Source organism: Solanum stenotomum, chromosome 8 (assembly GCF_019186545.1).
Source record: "Solanum stenotomum isolate F172 chromosome 8, ASM1918654v1, whole genome shotgun sequence".
Classification (NCBI taxonomy): Eukaryota; Viridiplantae; Streptophyta; class Magnoliopsida; order Solanales; family Solanaceae; genus Solanum; species Solanum stenotomum.
Genome location: NC_064289.1, coordinates 16442283 through 16467268, shown reverse-complemented (window position 1 = coordinate 16467268; position 24986 = coordinate 16442283). Strand labels below are relative to the sequence as shown.

The 24986-nt window shown below is 32.2% G+C and overlaps 2 protein-coding genes and 1 long non-coding RNA gene across 4 annotated transcripts; 2 read left to right on the top strand and 1 right to left on the bottom strand.

Moving 5' to 3' along the window:
• The first annotated feature begins 343 nt into the window (after window positions 1-343).
• LOC125874432 (chlorophyllase-2-like) lies at window positions 344-2108 on the top strand. 2 transcript variants are annotated; one of them, XM_049555324.1, is made up of 2 exons: window positions 344-645; window positions 1212-2108. In XM_049555324.1, exons 1-2 carry the CDS (start codon window positions 477-479, stop codon window positions 1886-1888), a joined length of 846 nt encoding a protein of 281 aa, XP_049411281.1. In that variant the 5' UTR covers window positions 344-476; the 3' UTR covers window positions 1889-2108. The 2 variants fall into 2 exon arrangements, with proteins under 2 accessions (XP_049411281.1, XP_049411280.1); XM_049555323.1 differs by having other exon boundaries at window positions 345-645; window positions 1202-2108.
• A 2796-nt stretch (window positions 2109-4904) lies between these two features.
• LOC125874468 (EPIDERMAL PATTERNING FACTOR-like protein 4) lies at window positions 4905-5648 on the top strand. The gene is made up of 2 exons (XM_049555364.1): window positions 4905-5118; window positions 5189-5648. The coding sequence occupies exons 1-2, from the start codon at window positions 5010-5012 to the stop codon at window positions 5395-5397; spliced, it is 318 nt and encodes a 105-aa protein (XP_049411321.1). The 5' UTR covers window positions 4905-5009; the 3' UTR covers window positions 5398-5648.
• An 11606-nt stretch (window positions 5649-17254) lies between these two features.
• Window positions 17255-23819, bottom strand: LOC125874473 (uncharacterized). Its single transcript, XR_007447269.1, has 3 exons — window positions 23597-23819; window positions 20467-20618; window positions 17255-17462 (listed from the first exon to the last, which is right to left on the bottom strand). It is a non-coding gene; the product is annotated as an uncharacterized LOC125874473 (long non-coding RNA).
• Between the last annotated feature and the right edge of the window lie 1167 nt (window positions 23820-24986).

Below are 24986 nucleotides of genomic sequence, written 5' to 3'. Positions count from 1 at the left end.
TAGAGTCCTAAACTTTTTCCTATAAGAAAAGAACTAGTCAAATATTAAGATTTTATATTTTTCTTTTAAAAAGAAGTAATATCTATTTACGATAAGAAATTCAGACAATCCAAAATAGCCAAGATTCAATTTGGGTATCCGACACCAAAAAATGGTGACATTTCACAAGGACAAAAAATGCCAAAAATATCTAAGCAGATTCTAGTTAATTTCTTGCTTTCCCATTGCCCAAGTCCCCAAGTCATCAATCAAACACTAAAATTAAACACACAGTAAGGTGGGTCTATGAGGACCACAAAACTGACCTCTATCTTAAAGCAAAAGTAGGAAAAAATCTATATGTTAAAACAACAGAGTACAGAGTAAAAAAAGAACAAAAAAAAAATGGTGATAACTAGCACTTCCTCTGTTACTTGTTCTACTGTTTTTGATATTGGAAATTATAAGACTAAGTTGTTGAAAATTGAGCCACAGAGATGTACCAAACACAATTCTCCTCCAAAAGCTCTGTTAATTGGGACCCCATCAGAAGCAGGAAACTTCCCAGTATTGATATTTCTTCATGGCTATCTTCTTTACAATTCTTTCTATTCTCAGCTTATTCAACATCTCTCTTCTCATGGCTTCATTGTTGTTGCTCCTCAGGTTCCTTCCTCTCTCTTATTTTCGCTTTTCTAGTTTAGTGTGCTCCAAGAAATTGATAATTTTGTATACCTTTTTGACTTATCTCGCATCCAAACATCTCTCACGTGCCTCAATTATGTGGAGTCAAGGAGTGTGCCACATAAGCCAAAAAGTGTGCAAAATTACAAAAAAGAAAGAAAGAAGATGTTTGGGGTAATATGACCTTAGTTTAGCTAATGTGTGTCTCTGAAATTTTGGTCATTGTCTAGCAGTTACTTGTGCTTTATTCCTTGTAACAATATGTAGCTCTAATTGTCAAGGAGAGTCTAATTAGTACTTACATTAACAGCTTTTGGATTGGGAAATTAGTTGGTTCTAACGACTGCTAGTCTATGTACTACTTTGCTAGTGAACAATTTTATTTGTTTTCATTGATTTTAAGCATAGACAATATTGTTATAAGTTAATTAACAGTAATCTCTACTATCGGTATTAGTAAAAATGGTAACTAACATGTGATGATAGTGTCATTATATTGTTGTGATTCTCGTGTGACATTTCATTTGGTTTGTACTAGTTATATTTAGTGGAAGGAGCAGATGCAACTGAGGATATCAAATCGACAGCTGAAATCACAAATTGGTTAGCTGAAGGATTGCAGCATTACCTTCCACCTGAAGTTGAGCCAAACTTGAAGAAACTTGGACTAGCAGGACACAGCCGTGGAGGAAAAGTTGCATTTTCGCTAGCTCTGGGTAGACTTGCTAATATTTCTACTGACCTGAAATTTTCAGCGTTGATCGGTGTTGATCCTGTTGATGGAATGGACAAAGGAAAGCAAACTCCACCATCAGTTCTCACCTATGTTCCACGTTCCTTCAATAATCTTGATATGCCTGTGATGGTAATTGGCTCGGGTTTGGGAGAAGTTAAAAAGAATCCTCTGTTCCCAGCTTGTGCTCCTAAAGGGGTGAATCATCGCGATTTCTACAATGAATGTTGCAAGCCAGCTTGTTACTTTGTGGCAAAGGATTATGGACATAATGATATGTTAGATGATGAAACGAAAGGGATTCGAGGCAAGGCTACTTATTGTTTGTGCAAGAAAGGGAAATCTAGAGAACCCATGAGGAGATTTGTTGGAGGGGTTTTGGTTGCATTTTTGGAAGCTTATTTGGAAGGAAATTCGAGTGACTTGATAGCTATTAGAGATGGGCATGTTACACTGCCTGTTGAGCTCCAAGATACTGATTTTCTTGTCTAAGTTATGGGATATGATTTAGAACTTTGGTTGTGGTTACAATTGGTAAGTTTAGGTTAGCTTCTCTATGCTTCTTGCAATGTCTCGAGATAACAATGATGTTTCGTTGTACTGAATCCTTCGCTAAAAGCAGTAGCATGTATCCAAACCCATAGCCGTGTATGTGTTTATTTGTTCAACCTTTACAAATTTAAATGTCTACTTGTGCACAACTAAAATTGAAGGAGACCAAATTAAAAGACATGAAGAAATCATAGAATGGCCACTATTGAAAATAGGTTACAGCTCTATGTGAAAATGCAAAACGCAGAGCTAACTTGCAAAGACCCCTCCAATGATTTCACTTATTTATTACAATCTCACACAAAGTAAGACATGGTATCTTGGTCCAAATACATATAGGAAAGTAAGCCCTTCACTATTAAGTATTTTTTATCCAATCAGGAGCAGAGCAAGTATTTTTTACTTCCACAGTTAGGTAGGTCATTCTATCAAATCTTTGACAAAGAATCCACCCGATCTCGTATTTGATGGTCTGCGTAGCAATAGACTTCATTTCTAGAATTGTCTTCTCATTAGAAGTGGGTGTTCGGTTCTCCGGTTCGATTTTATCAAATTTTGGTTTGGTTCTTCGGTTTTCGATTTTAGAAAAGTGTGCACCGTATATTAAACCAAACTAATTTGGTTCGGTTCGGTTTAATTCGGTGTTTTTAAATCGGTTTTTCGGTGTGAATGAAAAATAAAATAAGGATAAGTATAAGATACTTAGAAATTTAACTATGTTAAGGAATGATGCGTGTCACCGTGGAACACTTATTGTGCTAACTAAAAGACTATATTTATCTTTATCAAGAATATTGTGCCTCCAACTATTTCTCGAGAAAAATAAGTACAAAAACGGTTCCTTTACATAATCTACATTAGTAGAAATATGTTTGAGTTTCTCTTGAAAATTAATATTTGAAGTTAACTATTGAATTGTATATTTGTTGTTACATTGATTTGTTCATGAATGATTTAATTGTTAGTTGAATTTTAAATTTTTAGTTAAGAGAATACTAATATATTCTATATATAAAAAAATATTTTATTTTATTTTTTTATAAAAGTTTGGTTCTTCGGTGCACTAAAATTTTGAGACCCTTACACCAAACACTGAACCGAAGAACCGAACTTTCAAAAAAATAACACCGACATCGAACCAAAAAACCGAATTAGTTCGATTCGATTTGATTTTTCGATTTTCCGATATTTATGTCCACCCCTACTTCTCATTATATGGGGATGCAAGTCACTATACGAGGACAAAGAAAGTTGTTTGACCCTATCGAATCAAGAATTTGAATAACTTAGTAGCTTGGTTTTAAACCGTACTTGTGTTTAAAAAAATTCCCTTAATACATATAAATAATTTAATAATAACCTAATAACTTTTTAATTATAACATCCAAAATCTATAAATTCAAAATCATAACTCAGCGCCTCCGCCTCTAGATACGATAACCACAAAATTTCTTCATATTTTACTAGTATTATTATTTGAGTAAATTTTAGGTTTAGCAAATATAAAAATCATATTTGTATGTTATAGCTATAGTTTGTATAATTGCGCTCCATAGCAAACTTTATGTTTGCTATGACTATTAATATGTATATTTTGATATACATATACATAAAAAATATGTATTTGAATCTATTTGTATATTTTGGTATACAAATGGATCCTGCATTTGTATATTTCGATATACAAAATGAGTTTTGCATTTGTATATTTCGGTCTATTTGTATATTTTGGTATTCAAATGGGTCCTGCATTTGTATATTTCGGTATACAAATGGGTCCTGCATTTGTATATTTTGATATACAAATGTGTCCTGCATTTGTATATTTCGGTATTCAAATGAGATGAAAAAAAACATGAAATGTTTGCTGCCAATTACAAATAAAAAAAACTATGACTATATTATTTAATTTAAATTAATAATTTACTATTTTATATAGTTTTCCCTTATTTTTTTACCCCCTCAAAATGGTAGTGTAGAAGTCAAAACTCACCAACTTTAAATGACACTATTATTTCCCTCCTATATAATAAAAATAAGTAACCTGCCGTGACTACATAAAGATATAAACGAATCGAACATCACTTCAAGTCATTTCCTTTACTTTCTCTTTTTGCTTTTCTAAAAGTTACTACTAATTCCTTATATTAAAAAGATTCAACATCATTTCAGAAATGATCTTGTATAGACTATAGACTATAGTCTATACACATTATTGTGTGTGAAATTGGAATAGCCAGACTGAGTGACTGCACCTTTTATTAATTTGGGTTTTTAATAACTACAATTGATGTCTGTGGTCTGTCCCTATCAAAATAAAAAAAGAAATTATCTTCATGATCTTTTGACAGGGTGCATAGAGAATATAATACATATATTAGTTTCGTGTACTATTAATATTTTATTTGGTATAGTTTTCCAAACCTATTGTATATCTAATGATATATTTGAAATACAGTCTATTTGGTATTAAAGTATTTTTTACTAATACATGAAAATTTATGACAGTAATAATGCAGTGAGTTTAGATATATGTATTAGCATGATTACACATAAAATTATAAAAATCACTTACCTTTTATTATATTTGTGGAGGATATTTTTAAAAATAAATATTTTTTTAATACATTAAACAATATTGCATAAGAAAAATCTCAATGTAACTAATATAAATATAATTAATAGTAGCATTACTAATATCAACATATTCAACATTATTGTTACACTTTGTACCAAACAATCTTTGTAACAGTAAATGAAAATATATAATTAATTTAAATAATATTTTATATATTCAATTTTAATAAAATAAATTAAACATTTAACGAAATATAATTTTTATATAACTAATTCATATATAACTAATACGTTCCCATCAAACACATATGGGGGCGGAGTGTTGGGGTTTTGACTTGGACCGAGACCCACATAGACGACGCAACACTTTAAATAGTAGAGCTTACAACAACCTGGAGACCTCTGCCCTGCAATTCTCATACTTGTTCTCCATGTTAACTTTCCTTATTATTTTGCTGCATTGGAGCTTCGATTAATTTGGGCGATGAGCGTATCACGCCACCGCCATAGACCTTTTCCGATTTTCACATTTCTTTTGCTGATTTCTTCTCTACTACTAATTATTTCAGCTTTACCCTTAATTAACCCAACTAGTGAGTTCCATTTTTGCTTTATTTCTTAATCTATTGGATTCTGATTAATTAAGTTACTAACTGTATTTAGTTTTTTGTGAAGCAGAACCAGTATTCCTTAATGGGCAGCAGAAACTCAGTGGACCGGGTTCATCGCCCCCAACGTGTAGATTCAAGTGCGGACGTTGTTCGCCATGTAAACCGGTTCGAGTCTCGGTTCACCCCGGTTTTACTTTTACTTTAGAGTACTACCCTCAAGCTTGGAGGTGCAAGTGTGGCAACAAGCTCTTCATGCCTTAACAAGTGATACATATTATTGGAGTAAATTTAATTAGACTTTATTAACTCTTCTTATTGTAAAATTTTTTGTAAATTTCTAGATTTGTTTTTCTTATTTTTTTTCAAGAAAATTACACTTCTCTTCGTAATTTGTACCGTTTTACTATAAACTTTCACTTTATAGGTGAAGATTTGATTCTCCGTCTCATAATCTTTTCTTCCATTTTCCTTTCCACTATACCAAATCTTTTTAATAATTCCACTTCTACAAAATGTTGGAAAAAGAACTACTCCAATTTTTGGGACTAGCTACTTATTTCTGTGATTCTCTAGATGGTTTTTTTTACTCCTTGTTCAATCTTTTTTATTTTTCATCTGGTGTCCGGTATTCATATTGAAGCCCGATTAAATTTGGATTTGCACCGAAAAATTTCACATTGGGGTAAAGCACTCCCTAACAAAGGCAACTATGTACTCAAGGGGGCTCAAACCCGAGACCTCTTGGTTAAGGATGAAGAAGTACTTATCTCTCCACCACAACTCTTGTTGATACTCTTTGTTCATTACTTTGCTTTGTAAGTACTAAATTTTTAAACACTTTTTTGGTTAAAAAAAATATTGAAAGAGATGATTTTGTTATGAAATTGTGCATATGTTACATGCACCTTCTATGAAAATGATTTTAAATATTTCCAAGACCTATTAATAATTTCTTGCAGTTTGTTTTTTCTGTTCTTAAATCCTATTTATACACTTTCATTTTTAGAACACGTTTTCTTCTTTCTTTCTCCGTTTACATTTACCTGTTCATTTTAAATTTTACACATTCATTACAAAATAGTTATGAGGATTTTAATTACTATAATAGTGTACTACATGAAAAAATAATTATCTTTTTTTGATATGTTAAAAGTGACATGTAAAAGTAAAAATATAGTTTAAAAATATTTGGTTAAATAAAACTAAATGGATAAAATGTTTTTTTTTTTAGAATTTAATTCAATAGACATTGAGAATGTATTACCAATCATTTTTTTTATATATAAAAAGAGTTTAATTAATTATTTCATAGAAGCACTATAAACATCTATTTGTAATATAATAATAATAACAACAACAACAATATGACAATAAAATTGAAATCTCATAAGTGAGGTATGAGAGGATGAAATGTACGCAGGCCTTATCGTTATTTTATAGAGATGGAGAAGCTATTTTCGAAGGACTCTCGGCTCAAGTGCAACAAATTTCGGTATAAAAAAAGAAGATAATGTAGAGAATATATAGCAAATAACAAGGAACAATACAAAAGTATAGTAAAATCATGTGATAATGAAACACCATAAACAATAATGATACAAGTAAAAAAAAACTACTAGAGTACACTAGCTAGTGTATCGCAAACGTCAGGCACCTTAAGCAAAATAACACTATACTACCTACTATCCTTCTATCCTAATGCGAGTCATCTACACTCTTCTGTCTAGTGTCATGACCTCGATTATCTGAGCTATGTCGTATCTTGTGTCACCACCTTCTATCTCTTTTTAATATAATAAATCAATAAAACTGAATGAAGAAAGTACTAAATTAACAATTATGAACACAAATACAAGTTGAGAAAAATATAAATAATTGGACAATGAGAATATGGCAAATGTAAGATAAGAAATTCTTTCAGATGAAAAGTTCCATCAAAACTTACTCGATCATGACTTTCTTAGCAGATAATATGCGACAATTAGTACTTCAATTATGAGATATGAGTTGTCACGTTTTGTGACAAATGCAGAGGACTGGCTTCTAATCACCGGGGTATTAAAAATTTTGATCCGATAATTTTAATTTTTTAAAAATATTATATCAATATCATATTAAATTATAAATTTAGTTTATGATATTTTTAAGTTTGATTTTGATAATTTAGGGTACGATAAATTATATAATACCCAACACCTTATACATGGCAAAAGGGGATTTGCTTGGATGGAAAGGCACCCCTGATCACTTTCAATCCGAAGGTTGTGAGTTTGAGTCACCAAGAGAGCAAAAAAGATGGGTACTCCTATTAAGGGTAAAACAAAACACCTTATACATGTTGCAAATATAGAATGGAACGACAAAGTATTAACGTCTAAAGTACAGTTAATTTTGTACTAATACTAGTCTATATAGTATTTATTAGTATTATAATGATATATATGAATTATACATGTAAGTTATATTTTGATACTATATTCGATATTCCAATATCAAATATTGAACTTAATATCAAAATTTATGAGATACCTAATATTGAAACCATAATATAAAAAATTCAATTCGATATCTACTATACCATATACCCCACCCCTCCCCTCTCCTAGAAGCACTTATCCTTTTTGCTAGGAGTAACTACTTTTATCGTACCATATCCACTCTTAATTAATACTCCCTCTGTCTCTATTTAGTTGTCCACTTTAGAAATGACACACATATTAAGGCAACAATGATTAGCATAGTGAAGTTACAATTTTGCCCTTATTAATTATGATTCCAAAATAAATTTATTCAAGATAACTAATCAATGTTGGGGGAAGTTTAAATGAGGGTATAATAGGAATTTTTTTTTGTCATTTCTTGATTTGTCAAAATGGACAAGTAAATAGGGATATCTAAAAGAGGAAATATGAACAAGTAAATAGGGACGGAGGGAGTACTACACAATTATTTCCAGAGATAGACACACAGCCGGCTTATCTGCCCATGTTACAACTGAGCTTTAAATATGTTTGACCGAACTGTGAGCCCAATGACCCCTACAGTACTTGTGGCCCATGCTTTTTATCATGAGAGGCCCACTAAGCCCGGCCCACATACTGTTGTTACTTGTTCTTGCCTATAAACAGGAGGGGAAACTAATACTATACCTCATAAAAGCAAAATAATTATAAACATATACTCTTTTATATTCATCCACACTAAGTAATTACATTATATACCCCCCAACTAATTCTGCGTAACTCATACTAAATCAATATATATATATATATATATATACTGTATTGATATCATTAAGGTTTTTTGTTCAGAAATTACTCATTAGTCTATGATACTATAAAAGTATATATATATATATATATTTTTTTTTTTTTTGTATCATTAAGGTTTCTTATTAAAAAATTACTCATTAGTCAATGATACTATATATATATATATATATATATATATATATCAAGGAAGAGACACAACTATTTGAATGGTTGTGTCCCTCAAATAGTTGTGTCCATTCAGAATTATAAAAAAGGTTCTCACAAGAGAAATAAATAAAAAGTAATAAAATATTTTCATTCCCTACAATTCCAAATAGAACAGACACTTCTTCTGCTTCTTCTCCCTCTTCCTTCTCTAATTCCATAAAGTTTGTGTGAAGATTCTTTGAAGATTTTTTTTCCAAAAAAGTGATGGAACGAACGAAAGTAACAAGTACGATTTTAGATTGTGACTTTATATGATGTAGTTCGTATTTATATACATGTGATTACATTTTCTGACTAGTGAAACAATATTCAATTATCCTACAAACTAAGTGTTCGATTAAATTCATCAAAAAGTATAAACAAATAAATTATAAAAATATTATCATGCCTATCCCTACTTGTTGTTGCCCCATAAATATATAAGAATTAAAATCACATATATATGTACGGTGCTTACCTAATTTTTAATTAATTAGCCGCTAGATCTTTTAAAACGAAATCTGATTTTAAAATTTTCCGACAATATTCAGGAACAAATAAATAGTCTCCATTAATTTGTTTGACTGCACATGAAATCTGAAAAAGAAAAGAGGATACCAGTCTTTTGGACATATTTTATGTCCTTAATGTAATTATATATGCTATTTTTAGGAAGTAAAAAAAACAACAACAAAGAGGGAATTTAGTGGAAAACCCATTTTATCAAGAGAAACTAAATATAAATATATTTTTAATCAAGTGGCGGTCTGCATCGATCGAATTGGTTTGATTTTATGTATTATTGGTTCAGTTTATTAGTTTTCGATTGTTAATTATGCTAAACTAATAATCAAACTAAAGTTTAAATTTTGGCGTTTTATAATGTGAAGTTGTAAATTCAAAGTGTCACAACCCAAAACGCGTCATGAATGTCACCCACACTTAACCTCCTAGGTGGGCAAACCAACGAATTCAACCCCAACTTATATTTATTGTTGAACTTACGAAATACAAATCATAATGCGGAATTAAGCTCAAATCTTATTAATGTAAGAAATACAAATATGCTAAAGTCTATTAAATATCGTTTCCCAAAACCTAAAAGTTATCACATCAAAGACATCTTATTGAAGTATAAATTGAAGGCTAAAGGGCAAAGAACCAAAGACAATAAATAGTAAGGTATTGAGATTAATATTTAATATTAATGTATGGATAAAGTAGTAAATTACTACAGTTTTAATGAGTTATTGATTTATCCAATAACCCATTTTCAAAAACCAAAATCGAACCAATAACTCAATAATTTTTTTTAATAAAACCATTAGAAAATCATTAACCCAATAACAATAATAATAAACCAATAACATTGTTTCAATTCGATTTATCGATCGGTTCGATTTTCGCACATCCCTATCAATCAACAAAAAATAATTACATCTGCCAGCAATATATTTATAAAGTATACACTATTTTTGTATAATAAATATATTATATTAATATACATAAAATATACATCAATTAATTGACGACTATTTATGTTAATTTCTCTATTCTATTAAAAAGCAGGGGTGCATAATATCGGATCCCAAATGCCATAGTTTTTTTAAAAATAAATAAATAAATAAAATAAAATAACAACTGTTTTTAGAACATCATTTATATACTTAAAAAGATGGCTTAAGTCATCTGCAGCCCCTTAAAATTGTCTGTATATTTCACTTAAACACCTCAACTATAACTATTACCTATTGAACACCTGAATTGTTCAAGAAGTATACCTATTATACACAAAATGTTGATGTGGCAAAAAAAGTCTTTTACACTTCCGCTGAGCGCATGAAAAAACTTAAATAATCTTTTATTTTTATTGTTTCCAAAAAAACTTAATACCTTTTCTTCTTTGAGTGCCACTTGGCATTTAAATAATTTAACTTTAACAAATATATATTTAAAATTAATACTAATTCTTTAAATAAAAAAAAAAGAGCCCCCCTGTAAGTCGTCTTCTCCATGAAGACCACTGCACTCCATTTTTTTCTTTTCTTTTTCTATTCTATTTCTTTTCAACATTTATTAAAAAATAAAAATTGAATCAGCTAATTAAATTTGGAGGAAAAAAAGAAGAAAGAACATCAGATTGAAAAAAGTTAGTCGATCGACGTTCATTTCGGTCACATTCGAACAAATATTACCATTCAAATTAAAATGTAAACCCACTAAAATTATCAAACATAATATCATATTGATTCAATAAAATTAATTTAGGTCCTCTCAATTTTTCTTTGTTATCGATCTCAAGACGATTGATAGTCTTTCTTCATCATTCTTGTATCAGTCTCTTTGAATATATCGATCTCACGTATTAGGAATAAAAAATAATTATGTAAGCAATTAACAAAGAATTGGATTTTGTCCTTTGAGAAATAAAATCTTGCTAGGAAGAAGATGAAGAAGAAAGGAGGATGGGGTAGGGTTGGGCTACTCATTTATTTTTATTAAAAAAAATAGATGAAAAATTTATTTGAAATAAATTTGGAAAATTGTTGGGCCCAACACCACATGTTATCTTTTAATTAGTCATTTTGTCACATCACAGCAAGTGTATTACACACTTTATTTTATTTACTTATTGTCGAAAAATGTCTAATAGGAACAAGTTTTGAATAAATAAAAGTGTTCATTAGGTACTAGTCCTGATTGAGATGTCTAAGTGAATTATGCGGACAACTTTAAGGGGCCGCAGATGACTTAAGCCTAAAAAGATAGTTGAATTAATTTGAAAACATTGGTGCAGAGAGTTATATTGGAGGAAATGACATATATATACAACTGATAGTTATAATTAGCAATAAATAGTCCAACATTAATTAACATTTAATAGACAAATAAAAAATAAGCACAAAATGACCCAAATTAATAAATGACATTTTAATAGTTTTTTTTTTGTTTTCCTCGTATAACCTATATCACTAAACAACAAAAATAACGAAAATATAAAAAATTATATACAATACGTAACCGCCTAAAAACGTAAATTATGTATTTTCATATATATTTTTGTTCGTTACTTGATTAAAAAAATTTAATTGTATACTTGATGATTGTATATAGGTAAAAGAATGGTGTATTCATTCACTTAGTATTAGTATACATTTATAGCTATGTTATCCCCTCCAGTGTATACATATTAAAAAATCAAACACTTTATGTATTCATTCACTTATCATATGTATACACTGCATTGTAGATTTTGTTTTAATCATGAACATCATGTATGCATTGCATTCATGTATACATATCTGTGTATTCATTCTCTCAAAATTTGTATACATTCCAAATTCTTTCTTCAGTAAATGAGAATTTCACGTGGAATATAAAAATGCTCAATAGCAAACACACAAGTCGAATCGGATAACGAGAAGAACTTACATAGCTTTAAAATTTAGAGTTATGGATGTAGAATCCACAAAATTAGAATTAGAATCCCCATTTTTATGAATAATCCTAGGATAACTTTCTTAAACATGACAATTGATACCCACAATTAATTACTATTACGTAAATTTTTATCTAAATTAGATATAACTTTCAATTTCAAAAATTAAAACCCCAAAAAAAATTGAACGACAATACAAGAGGGGATCAAACATAGGCTAACAATTAGAGAAATTGATGGGTAGACATCAACAAACCATCAAGAATTTAAAAGCGAAAGAGAAAAAAATACACTATGGACGAATATTTATATAGAATTCAATATGTAAAACTAATAAACAAGAAAGTAAATCATCTTTTATTCAAAGTAATGAAGAAGAAGAATTGAATAAATATTTACATAATCAATAAAAAAAACATCATTCAAAAGAATCATGTGTGTATGGGAAAGAAGAGAAAAAAAAAAAGCAAAAAAAAAAACCACTTCCCAATAAAAAAGGACATCATGCTGCCACCTCCTAAAATTATTTAATTTAATTAAAAAAAAACTTCCCAACACATGGGCTATTAATTGTAAAATTTAATTTTTAAAAACCTTTTTTTGTCAAGAAAATAAAAGATGGCTATATGTTGCCAATTAGTAAAATGTGATGTCATGCTGTGCCATTTTTTCCTGTTGAAGTAGTAACATACAGGCCCAAATGGTTCAGCTAATTAGAATAAAACATCAATAAATAGGGGAGTACGTTTAGTATTGGAAAAATTGTATGAAATAGAAAATTATTAATTTAAATTAAATGTTATAGTCATAGTTTATTTTATTTGCAATTCGCAGTAAACATTTCATTTTTTTGCCATCTGATTCGGTATACAATTACCCATTCGGTATACAAATGTATAAAATGTGTTTGTGTTTGTATAAAGCGAGAGAAATCAAAATGTATATACAAATACAATTTTTCGTTCTATACACTTATAATTATACAAATACATATCTTATTATACAAATTACAATGTATAAATGAATTTATACAAAACTGAACAATTTGTATAAAATTGGATGTATCTAGCGAATTATACAAATCAAAAACTTCAAACATAAAATTTGCTATGGGGTGCAATTATGCAAACTATACCTATAATATACAAATATGATTTTTATGTTTGCTACAAGTGAAAGTTGCTCTTTAGTATTCGGTTCGATATTTCTTATTTTTGAGTTTGATAATTTAGTAATTGATAGTTAAAAGTAGATATCAAATATTAAAATTTAAAATTTTTATCCGGTAATTGGTAAATCAAAACTTTCAAGGGTTGATTTTATTACAAAGTTAATATTATTGCTCCAATTATTTCTATTTATCCATGTGGAGACATGATATAATAAAAATTCAACAAGTAAAAAGACATCAAAAAATGTAAATTGACACAACTAAAAACATGTATTTGGATTGTTTAAGTTTAGTCTTTAACTTTTTCTTTGGATTTGTACTGATAAGTTATGAATGTGTTGACATATTGTAATATCCCATAACTTAAAATACATTTGCGACTCGTAAACACCAATGCATAGATGTGATATCGGGGGAGGTATATCATTGAAAATGGTTAAGTATACAATGTAACCCTTATATTTAGTCATTTGAAGTGTTAAACAAAAAATTTTAGATCAAAGAGATCATTAAAGAAAAGATTAAAGTTTAAAGGTTCATTGTGGAGGAATACTACAAATGATCTCATTTCTCATCTGACTTTGAATGAGCATATCTCTTAATATATAAAGAGTTAGAGGGCCTACAACCTATCAATTGAAGGTATTTGAGTCTAGTTTCCAGCAAAATAAATCGCTCGTTAAAACGATATCGAAGTAAAAAGTTATGGTTATTCTACGACAAACGCGCGCACTGCCCAATCACTGCGGGACATATGGCACTTTAGAGAAAGTCGGCCAAACTTGTTGTTTTTATATTAGAAGTTTGGGGTATACTTTCTCATATACTCAAGAACGTGTAAGGACTGGTTTCAAGTTATTTCTTCAAGTATTTCTCAACTTCAATCCACCAAAGCTTAAGGTAAGTTGGTTTCTTCAAGAATCAAGTGTCTTCCTCTCCATAGACCTATAGATATACTTAGCTAAATGTTTTCTTGAAGGAAAAAAGCAATGTTCTTGGAGAATAAAGAAGGGCAGGGGCTGCTTTTCTTTGATATATAGGTATGAATCCTCTACTGTCTTCATAAATAGTATTCCAAGGATGCTTTAAGTATAATTTGCGGGTAGGACTCACGGGACGGTGATAGGAAGCCGTGAGTCCATGTTTTACCCATTGTATTTGATGTTTTGGTGAGAAGGGAGTTTGTAGAAGGTTGTGTTGGTTGTTGTTTTGACCAAATGAGGGGTCAATGGTATTGTATTGGGGAAGTAAGATGGCTACATTAAAACGGAAGGCGAGGTATAGAGAACACGACTCTTATAGTTCTTGAAAGTTTGTCGCTCACCAAGTGTTTGATGAAATTCCTAAGTCGCTAAGAATATGTTGTAGTTAGTTATATGAGCTCCTATTATTTTAATTTATGGCATTGGTTCTCTACCAACTTAAACTATGAGCTTATAAAGGAATTTGACATCGTTAACAAGGAACCAGTGGGATGGTGATCGGAGGCCATGGGTTTTACTTTTATGTTAAGTGTGGATGATNNCAAGTTTTTCTCATCTTCAATCCACCAAAGCTTAAGGTAAGTTGGTTTCTTCAAGAATCAAGTGTCTTCCTCTCCTTAGACCTATAGATATACTTAGCTAAATGTTTTCTTGAAGGAAAAAGTAATGTTCTTGGAGAATAAAGAAGGGCAGGGGCTGCTTTTCTTTGATATATAGGTATGAATCCTCTTCTGTCTTCATAAATAGTATTCCAAGGATGCTTTAAGTATAATTTGCGGGTAGGACTCACGGGACGTAATATGAAGCCGTGAGTCCATGTTTTACCCATTGTATTTGATGTTTTGGTGAGAAGGGAGTTTGTAGAAGGTTGTGTTGGTTGTTGTTTTGACCAAATGAGGGGTCAATGGTATTGTATTGGGGAAGTAAGATGGTTACATTAAAACGGAAGGCGAGGTATAGAGAACGCGACTCTTATAGTTCTTGAAAGTTTGTCGCTCACCAAGTGTTTGATGAAATTCCTAAGTCGCTAAGAATATGTTGTAGCTGGTTATATGAGCTCCTATTATTTTAATATATGGCATTGGTTCTCTACCAACTTAAACTATGAGCTTATAAAGGAATTTGACATCGTTAACAAGGAACCAGTAGGATGGTGATCGGAGGCCATGGGTTTTACTTTTATGTTAAGTGTGGATGATTAAGGGGGCTGGTTCTTTATGATTAAAGGATGAGGAGTAATACTTCACATGTAAATAAGTCATAAGCCTAATTGGAAAGTAGAGAAAGAGAAGGGTGTGGTGATACACCATTCATCTATGGTAATTGTTGAGATGGTCGCTCTCGAACCATTATTGTGTTTTTGGCATTGTTGTGACTCTTGATTAGTTTCTTATACTATCCTTTTATGATTTTATGTTATAGATAAAGTTGTCAGCAAAGGAGTTTGATGACGTAAGATAGTAAGTCCCGAATTAAGGTATGTAAAACTAAAACCTCTTTGGCCCTTAAGGCACGACCTAAACTCGCATGTTCTTCCTATAAATGTCACTATAGATTCTATGATACTTGAAAGAAAGTTATCCTATTTTATAAACCCTCTCATGTTGAGTCCTAAACCTATAGAGTTATAGTACTCTTCAAGGAAGCAATATGTTTCACACAACTACATTTGTCTATAGTTGGAACTCTTAGAAGTTAGCGGTGTACATGTTGCATAAATTTAAAGAAAACAGCCAGCCATAGACTGTTCGTAAGTGCATAGGTTATAAGATATATGATTATCAAGCTAAAGAATGTAATCACGAATTGTATTACGAGCTATGTGATTAATGAATTAATTATTATAAATAATTGCAAGCAGTTGAGATTATAGATTACTCTGTAGCGTAGGGTGGGTATATTTAGGGCTACTACGGGCGACACTACTCTGTGCACATAATTTAGATATAGTCAGCTGGAATTTCCCGTCGTAGATTCACCTGACTAACATAGGCCAGCGGGCAGATCATACAAGAGCCCTGGGGGCGTACCTTGATAGACCTCGTTACCAGTCTATGAGGTTTCATGCGTGGTCGTGACAGTGGGCTACAGATGCCATACAGGGTTCACTAATCGCCGTCAGTAGGCCATCATGTGATTCCGTGACAGTTAGCTTTACAAAGAGCAAAGAAGCGATATAATGAAGTAGATATCACTTAGGCAAATTATAGGGATTATATATATATAAATGACTAAGCCATGAAACGTTCGATGAGGACCCTTGAGGTTGGTCACAATTCCAGTTACGGATTATGTCTCATGCATACACATGCTCAGATTTACCTATCATGATATTTGATGTCTACTTGTTATTTAGTTTGCTTTACATACCGGTACATGTTTTGTATGTACTGACGTCCCTATTATTTTGGCGTTTCATTTGTATGACTATAGGCTCAGGTACTCAAGACAACAAGCATTTTCAGTAGACTAAAGACTTCCAGTTTAGTAGTTGGTAAGCTCCACCTCTACCTGGAGCTATAAGATATTTAGAGCCTATATTTTGCTACGTATGTACATATATCAGAATGGGTATGTCGGGGCCCTGTCCCGACTAGTTATCAGTTTCTCAGCGGCATACTCTTTAGAGGCTTCGTAGACTTAGTCTTGTTTCCGTTGTAAAGTAGCCCAATGGGCACTTTCATTATCTATGTTTTAGTATGTGTCTTCATATAGGTTCCGCTGCTTATGAATCTACAGCTTTGACATGAGATTAGTAAGATATTTAGCAGGTGCTTGTGTATATCCTTGATGTCTGTCCCTTTCTAGTTAGTACATATACTTTAATGACCGAAATTCCTTTCGTTATTCGTTAATGGTATGTTAGTTTCTTACCAATACATTTAACGACCAAGTTTTCCGTCGGTAATGGCCATTTCAATAGTTGATAAGCTATCTGTAAATGAGTTTTGAAGACCCCATTTTTATTTACTATTTTACAAAAATTATACTATTGAATAATATTGATTATTTCATACACAGAAACACCAAAACATATTTTTTAATAATTAACTTAATAAACTTCATTGTTAATACAAATAACTAATTAAAGAAAGATAGATCATATTCAAGTTAGTATGATCTATCTTTACCAACTCCAAAAAAGAGAAAAAATTCAGCATATCTAAATAATAAGACATCTTTAAACTACCCCGAATCAAATTGGTAAAAGAACTCTTGAACTTCAACTTGCTCCATATTTTCTTGAACATTAGATTCATATTGGAATTCTTGAGCTATGAAAAAAGAAACTTATGTCAGTTTAGCAAAAAAATCTCATAAAGTATAAACACAAAACCTCAATATATTTACCTAAAAGAATGCAAAACATTTAAGTTTATAAAAAACACGTGAATAATAACTTATAGTATGGCTGAATATAGCATATTTTCAGTTGTTTTTTTATATTATTATAATTCTCTCTAGAGTCTAATATGATATTGAAAAATAGCAATTAGGATATAGAGTTACTTTCTGCGAAGTCGTGTATAATTTCTTAATTCATGAAGTCGGTTCACACAGGAGTTTTACTTTTTGAAGGGTATATGTTGTCAGTGACATGGTTCCAAAGTGTTTTACTATCACCATATATATATATTCTGGAATGTTGAGTGCTAATTTTTTCCAGAACAGTTTGTCTGAGGTTCTAAGAAATAGATTACTAGAGCTATGAATATCATTCTTCGGTTATATACTTCCTCGTCTACATAAGTGGAATCTGTGCTTGCTTTTGGAACTTATGTTGCAGATAGTAGACTCCTCAAATTCGCCAGGGGACTTGGAGAATGCCCCAACAATCTATGAGACTATCGAATGCATAGTGCATTTGGTGACTGGAAACGAATCCCGAAGAAATTGTCAAATAGAGAACTGGACTTCTGATAAATTACCCTACAACCACACATTTTTTCGAGAGGATGATATAAACTAATGCATTACCGGGTGATAACTAGTACAACTCAAAAGTTTCAAACAAAAATGGTTGGGATAAAATCTCCCATATCATTAATATGTATATATGCCTCTGAAAATTTATGCATGGATTAGTATGACTACATTTGATAGAAAATAAAACATCTTAACAAAAGTATAGAATTCTCTAAAACCGAAGATCTTTACAGATGAAGTTCGTTCATTAACATACAACTAGAAAGTGATTTCCTGGAGGCAAGTTCTTGTCCTCTCTTTCAGCCATTTATAGGACTACTCTACAAAGATAGGTCAAGAAGAGATTACAAGCAAGTGCAGCTGCAGTGCAGCATGGCACCAGCAAGTGCAACTGCAGTGCAGCATGGCAACAAGTGCAGCTACAGCAAGTAAAGCCATTTGTACCATGGCAACAAGTGCAGCTGCAGCAAGTAAAGCCACTTGTACCATGGCAATAAATGCAGCTGCTACAAGTTGCATTTTACTACTGATGTTTGCAGTGACAAGATGAGAATTTGTCTTGGAATCAACCCCACCAATCATGACAATCCCATCTAAGTAGAATTCCTTAGCTATTTCAACATACTGCTCAATTTGGTCTAGGAAAAAAACCGAAAGACGTGGTTTTGGAAGTGGTCATGGCAGCCTAAGTTTCTTTCTTAAAATTGTTACCGCACGCATGTCGGATCCTCCAAAAATACACTACTCTTGAAGGATCTTACACGCACCCGATGACATTTTTGAACAGTCCAAACAACATAGATGGCAGCCAAGGTAAAGCAGTTTGTACACCAACTTTGCTACTGGACATTTCATTGAACAACTTGCGACCTTTCAAAGTACCATCAAGAACAAATACACTTCAGTACAGTGGAATAGACAAGCAATGTGTTATATCTAAATCTATATCCAAGCTCTAGAACCTAATGGATAGATGAATAGACTCACCAGCATCAAATGGAAAATGAATGAAGCTGAAATTAAAAGGAAAGAAGATGAAATAAAAATATCTCATATTCAAATCCTTCGAGAGGAGGCTAAGGTCGCTTAAATTATTACTAACTGTTTGCTACCTTTTGTAGGTACAGCTAGGCAGAGTCATATAGAATCTCTCCTTTCATACGTTGTACGAGGCATTAATATTCTTAACCCTCATATCTGGAACAAGGTATCCCAATGTAAGTTACTATGGAATCTAAGTAGAAAAAAGGATGTGTTATGGATTCAATGGGTCCACATCTATTATGGTAGGGAAGCTCATTGTGGGGTAAGGAACCCAGACAAGCTACTTGGATTATACAGAAGATTTTGAAGATACAACAGAATATAGAGAAGACAGGGATGTGTGAACTAGAACTGACCCAAATGACCACATTCACTATTAAAAGAATGTATTATAAGCTACTATGAGAATATCCTAAACTACCATGGAGGAAAGTGATTTGTAACAATGCTGAATCTCCTAAATGGCTCTTCATTCTTTTCCTAAAGCTACATGGGAAACTATATATAAGAAACTGACTGATCATTGAGGGATGCAAGTGAGCCGTGAGTGACTGTGAGACACCAACCTGGAAAGTCCAGCAACCAAGAGCATATGGAGAAAACTTTTGATTTGGCTAGGAATAATGAGACCATCCTGATCATGGACTTAGGAAGTTCAATGGTGCATGAACTGGGAGAAAGGCAAGGGGAACATGGCTATAATATATAGAGTCACACTTGTGGATGCTGTGTATTAGATATGGTTGGAAAGGAACAATAAAATATTCGAGCAAAGAAGGAGACAAGAGGCTTGCACAATGAAGAACATCATCTAAGAAGTACTAGTGAGAGGCAACATACATCCAAAGATACAACAGTGTGCTGCTCAACTCAATAGATACTCGTGCTTCCTAGAGGGTTATCATAAGATTTAATTATAAGAAGTAGATAGATGAAGAGGTTTCATTCGCAGGCTGCGCATGTTTAGTTGAGGAACGAGTTTGTATTTATGTGTTTTATGAATGACATAAAACTTCAGTAAGGAAAGTTAAGAATACTCTAGGGGCATTATAAGGACAAATAAAAGTTTACTTCACTTTAAGTTTAAAAGAAAAGTAAGTCTTGGAAAAGGAGTTAGAAAAAACTCCTTTGGAAAAAAGTCTGGCAGCAACTAGCTAAGGTGATAAACAATACTTACATCTGACCACCCCTCACTGCTCGATTAGTTAGTAACACCACCACCAATAACCCATAAATTAAAAAGAGTAATTAAACAAGATTCACCATAGAATCAAATTCATTAATACACGTAGAAAAGCAGAAACTTACCTTTGATGAGAAGAGCACTCTGAGAATGCATAATTTTTTTATCAAGCAGCAATTGACAAGAGCTAGACCAACAGATGAGCAATTCTGATGAGCGATAAGTGATGAGTAGTGGCAAGAGAAGTCTGGAGTTCTTCTTTTAACACATGCCACGGCTGAATAAATTCCCAACTTTAAACAATCTACTAATTTTTCTCTTAAATATGTAATAATTAACAAAAGAAGATTTTGTATTAATCACATTATTATAGAGTAGAAGCTAAACACCTAAAGGCCTTAAACCAATGCTTCCTAGTGGTTAGCAGAAAATAATGTAGCAGCAAGCCAACAATTGTTAGTAGCAACCAAGGCAACAGTAATCTAGGTGCAATAATACTTCTGTCCTAAGTTAAAGCAGGGAAGCAACATGTTGTATAATCTATATTTTTTAATAAACAACAGGTTCTAAGGAATAAGAAGCTATGCCATAAAGGCAAAAACAGAACTTACAATTATCCAGCAGCTAAGGCAAGGAGAAACAGATGTACACACGATACAATAGATAAGAAAATAGTAAACCATCTTATAAAAAGTGATGCGGTTGCCTTCAGTGGCGGACCCAGGATTTTCGTTCAGGGGTTCGAAAAATAAAAGTATAAACGTGAAATAAGCCTTTGGAAATGGAAACCTTGAATTCTTATGGGTTTAAAACCAAACTTTTAGCACATTTTTTGAAGTAAAAAAAACACTGAAACTGAATAAGAAAAAAATAAAACGCTTTCATTGGGATTCGAACCAGTGACGTACATCATAATTTTGGGGGTACTTGCCACTGCGCCATCAGTTTCTCTTTGATATTGAGGGGGTTCAAAATATATATATCTACAGAAATACAGAAAATTTACCTTATATATACCGTGTAATTTTTTGCCCAGGGGGTTCGGGTGAACCCCTGGATACAACGTGGGTCCGCCCCTGGTTGCCTTAGGGAAGAACTGGTGGACAGCAATGCATGAATTCAATCTAGTACCGGTTTAACCTTACAAGAAGGAAGATTCAGATTGAGAATAGATGCCACATGTGCAATAGAGCAGCAGAAACTCACAGCCATATGTTTCTACAGTGCCTGGCTGCAGCAGGCTTATGAAACATGTTCCTCAGCCTTTTTGGCCTCAGAAGGTTAATGCCTAACACTATCATGAAAATCTTTGAAGGCTTGAGCCGCTAGAAAGTTGACAGCACCATAAAAAAGATTTGAAAGTTAATACTTGCTGCCATGTTATGGACTATATGGAATTAAAGAAGTAGAAGATGTTTTGATGGCATCTCAACTACACAAGTCATGCTCAAAGCTAATGTTTTTTGTATTTATATTTTACAACAACAATCCAGGTGCAAGTACTTTGCATTATAGACCATAATCATTACATTAAAACTTATGTGTATACTCATTTGGCTTAAATGGTGGCCTCAAAAACATAACTCCTTTAAGTTAAATGCAGATGGAGACCTTTGATGTTGTCTCCGACAGGGGAGGACCAGTAGGGGTTATACGAAATCATACAGGTATAACTTAGACGAGATCAGACATTGTTTTTTGTTGCTGACAGCTTATTGTTTAGGAAAATGTATTTTGGGTTGCATACACACTATTTTTGTTGCTGACAGCTTATTGTTTACGTTACTTGCCCACTTTCATGAACTTAAGCTTTCTTAATACACAACTTACACTCAATAATCATCGAAATTGACGCTACACAGGTACTTGATCTTAGACATGCTCCTACGTCCTAGTTTGGTCACATTCTACATGATAATGGCTGGATCCTCCACCAACTATCTAATAGGCTTGCAGTAGATTGGGTAAGACAACTTTAAGTGACGACATTTTGAATGGACTCTCTTCTTTGGAGAAGCACCTCTTTTTGTCCAACCCACCCTCGCAGCTAACCAAAAGGCAATGCTACAGAGAAATTTCTACCAGTGGGATCTTCTTGTCCCACTAATGTAGAACTGAACCATAATTCTAGTGTACTACTTTACTTTACTGTAGAATTATCAATGCAACACGGAACTCCCTGTACTCTTACCTAGTTTGACGATACGTTTAATCTTTTCAGTGGCACCTTAAGTTTTTCCATGTCTTGAACCATAAGAAAACATAGAGAAAACCAGAAATGAGCAACTGAGTACACATAAAATATGACAAGCAGACATTAAATGATGTAGACCCAAAAAAAGTTATCAAACAGTGTTTTAGATTAATGTTAACTGTTGAACTCTAATTAGTGCGGTAGCTTATGTATTTCATCAGTGTCTTGAACCACAAGAAAAAATAGAGAAAAATATAAATAAGCAAATCAGTACACATAATGTATAATGAGTAGACATTAACTGATGCAGACGAAAAAAAGAAGAAGCTGTCAAATCGTATTTTAGATTCGTGGTAACTGATGTATTTTTATTAGTGCGGCAGATTAAGTTTTTCAGTGTGTTGAACTATAAAAAAATATAGAGAAAAGTATAAACGAGCAACTCAGTACATATAACATATGACAAGAAGATGTTAAGTGATGCAATAAAAAAAAGTAGCTGTAAGTATTTGGATTCATGTTATCTGTGTGATTCTTATTAGTACAGAAACTTAAGTTTTTCAGTGTCTTGAATCACAATATAAATGATTAAATAGAAACGAAAAATTAGTACACATAACATATGACGAGCAGATGTTAAATGATGCAGTTCACCTTCAAAGTATTTGAATCATAAGAACTGTGGAGATTTTGTTATCAGATTAATAACTTAATCAATAATCATCATCATCACACTTTTTATTAATTCAATCAAGGTTACCATAAGAAGTGCTCAAAGCAGTACACATAACATATAACAATGGCAAAATATAATACAGCTTATATGTAAGTTCAAGAACACCAAAAAAGAAGAAAAACCTAAAATTTGAGAAAATACAGAATTTTAAAAAATTATTCATTCCACAAAGAAATTCATAGATATAATAAAAAAATTTACCTTGAAGAGATGGGAACTCCAAGAATACGTCCGAATATTATCAACCGAAGCAAGGTTACAAAGAGCAATAAGAAAAGAAAGTTGATTTTGTTGCTATGCTATCAAGCAGGGATACCAAAATTACCTTTTAGAAGATGGAGCACAGAGCCGTGAGTATCTCTATCTGTTGATTCTCCTCTAACGAACCTAGAAGAGACGCAATGCTTTTTTTGCTGATTTTACTCTTACAAGCAAGGGTTGTAGATTTTTCTATAAACATCACTCTATTTTCTATAACTGAAATGGAGAGAAGTTGTTCTTGCAAGGCTTCCTATGCTTGCTGAATTCTCTAACAAAGACAAATGTGGAGTATATCAATAATGTTTTCCTCACAAAGGAGTGGGGTGGTGGAGAAACGTGTGTTCTTGAAAAATTGAAGAGGGTAGCTTTATTAATGTAGCGCTCTTTTCTATTATTATTATTATTAATTAACAACTGGATACTAATTTTATTTACAGTCTGATATTATCCTGTTGTGAAGGTTAAATAGAAAATTGACTTATAACGATGGAATAAAAATTGTGTCGCTATAAGTATACCTTTAACGACCAGATTCATATCCCTTCGTTATGAATTGGTCGTTAAAAGTATGATTTCTTGTTGTGTCGGGACAGGGCCCCGACATACCCATTCTGATATATGTACATACGTAACAAAATATAGGCTCTAAATAACTGATAGCTCCAGGTACAGGTGGAGCTTACCAACTGCTAAACTGGAAGTCTTTAGTCTATTGAAAATGCTTGTTGTCCTGAGTACCTGAGCTCGTAGTTATACAAATGAAACGCCAAAATAATAGGGACATCAGTACATACAAAACATGTACCAGTATGTAAAGCAAACTGCATAACAAGTAGACATCAAATATCATGATAGGCAAATCTAAGCATGTGTATGCAGGAGACATAATCCGTAACTGGAATTGTAACCAACCTCAAAGGTCCTCATCGAACGTTTCATGGCTTAGTCATTTATATATATATATATATAATCCCTATAATTTGCCTAACTGATATCTTTACTTCATTATATCGCTTCTTTGCTCTTTGTAAAGCTAACTGTCAGGTGACGAAGGATAACTTACTTGTCTAATATGAATTGGATTGATTTATTTACTTGTGGCTTAGTTTGCATAGGATTGTTATTCTCATTACATGACTTAGACTAGGACTCTTACCTGATCTATATGTATAACTATAACGTGTATTTACAACATATTATAATGAGAAAGTCTTTCATGATATCAAGGCCCTAAGAGGTTAAAACAACCCAAATTTAAACCCTCGCCATAGAAACAGAAGCTTTGTAGCAGCTTCAATGGTGAACAACAACATCTCATCAAGTTCTTCTTTGCAGGGAACAACTGTGAGAACACAGACCTCTACTGTCACCACTCTACCATCTCCTAGCCTTGCTTATCAGTTACCGCTTAAACTTACATCATCAAATTTTTTGTTGTGGAAGACACAGTTCCT

Excerpts from the sequence above, each read along its gene's own strand:
- LOC125874432 (XM_049555323.1), top strand. The coding sequence starts at position 385 with ATGGTGATAACTAGCACTTCCTCTGTTACTTGTTCTACTGTTTTTGAT. Across the intron at positions 646-1,201 it reads TCATTGTTGTTGCTCCTCAG|TTATATTTAGTGGAAGGAGC; the intron begins GTTCCTTCCTCT and ends GGTTTGTACTAG.
- LOC125874468 (XM_049555364.1), top strand. The coding sequence starts at position 5,010 with ATGAGCGTATCACGCCACCGCCATAGACCTTTTCCGATTTTCACATTT. Across the intron at positions 5,119-5,188 it reads ACCCTTAATTAACCCAACTA|TTTTTTGTGAAGCAGAACCA; the intron begins GTGAGTTCCATT and ends AACTGTATTTAG.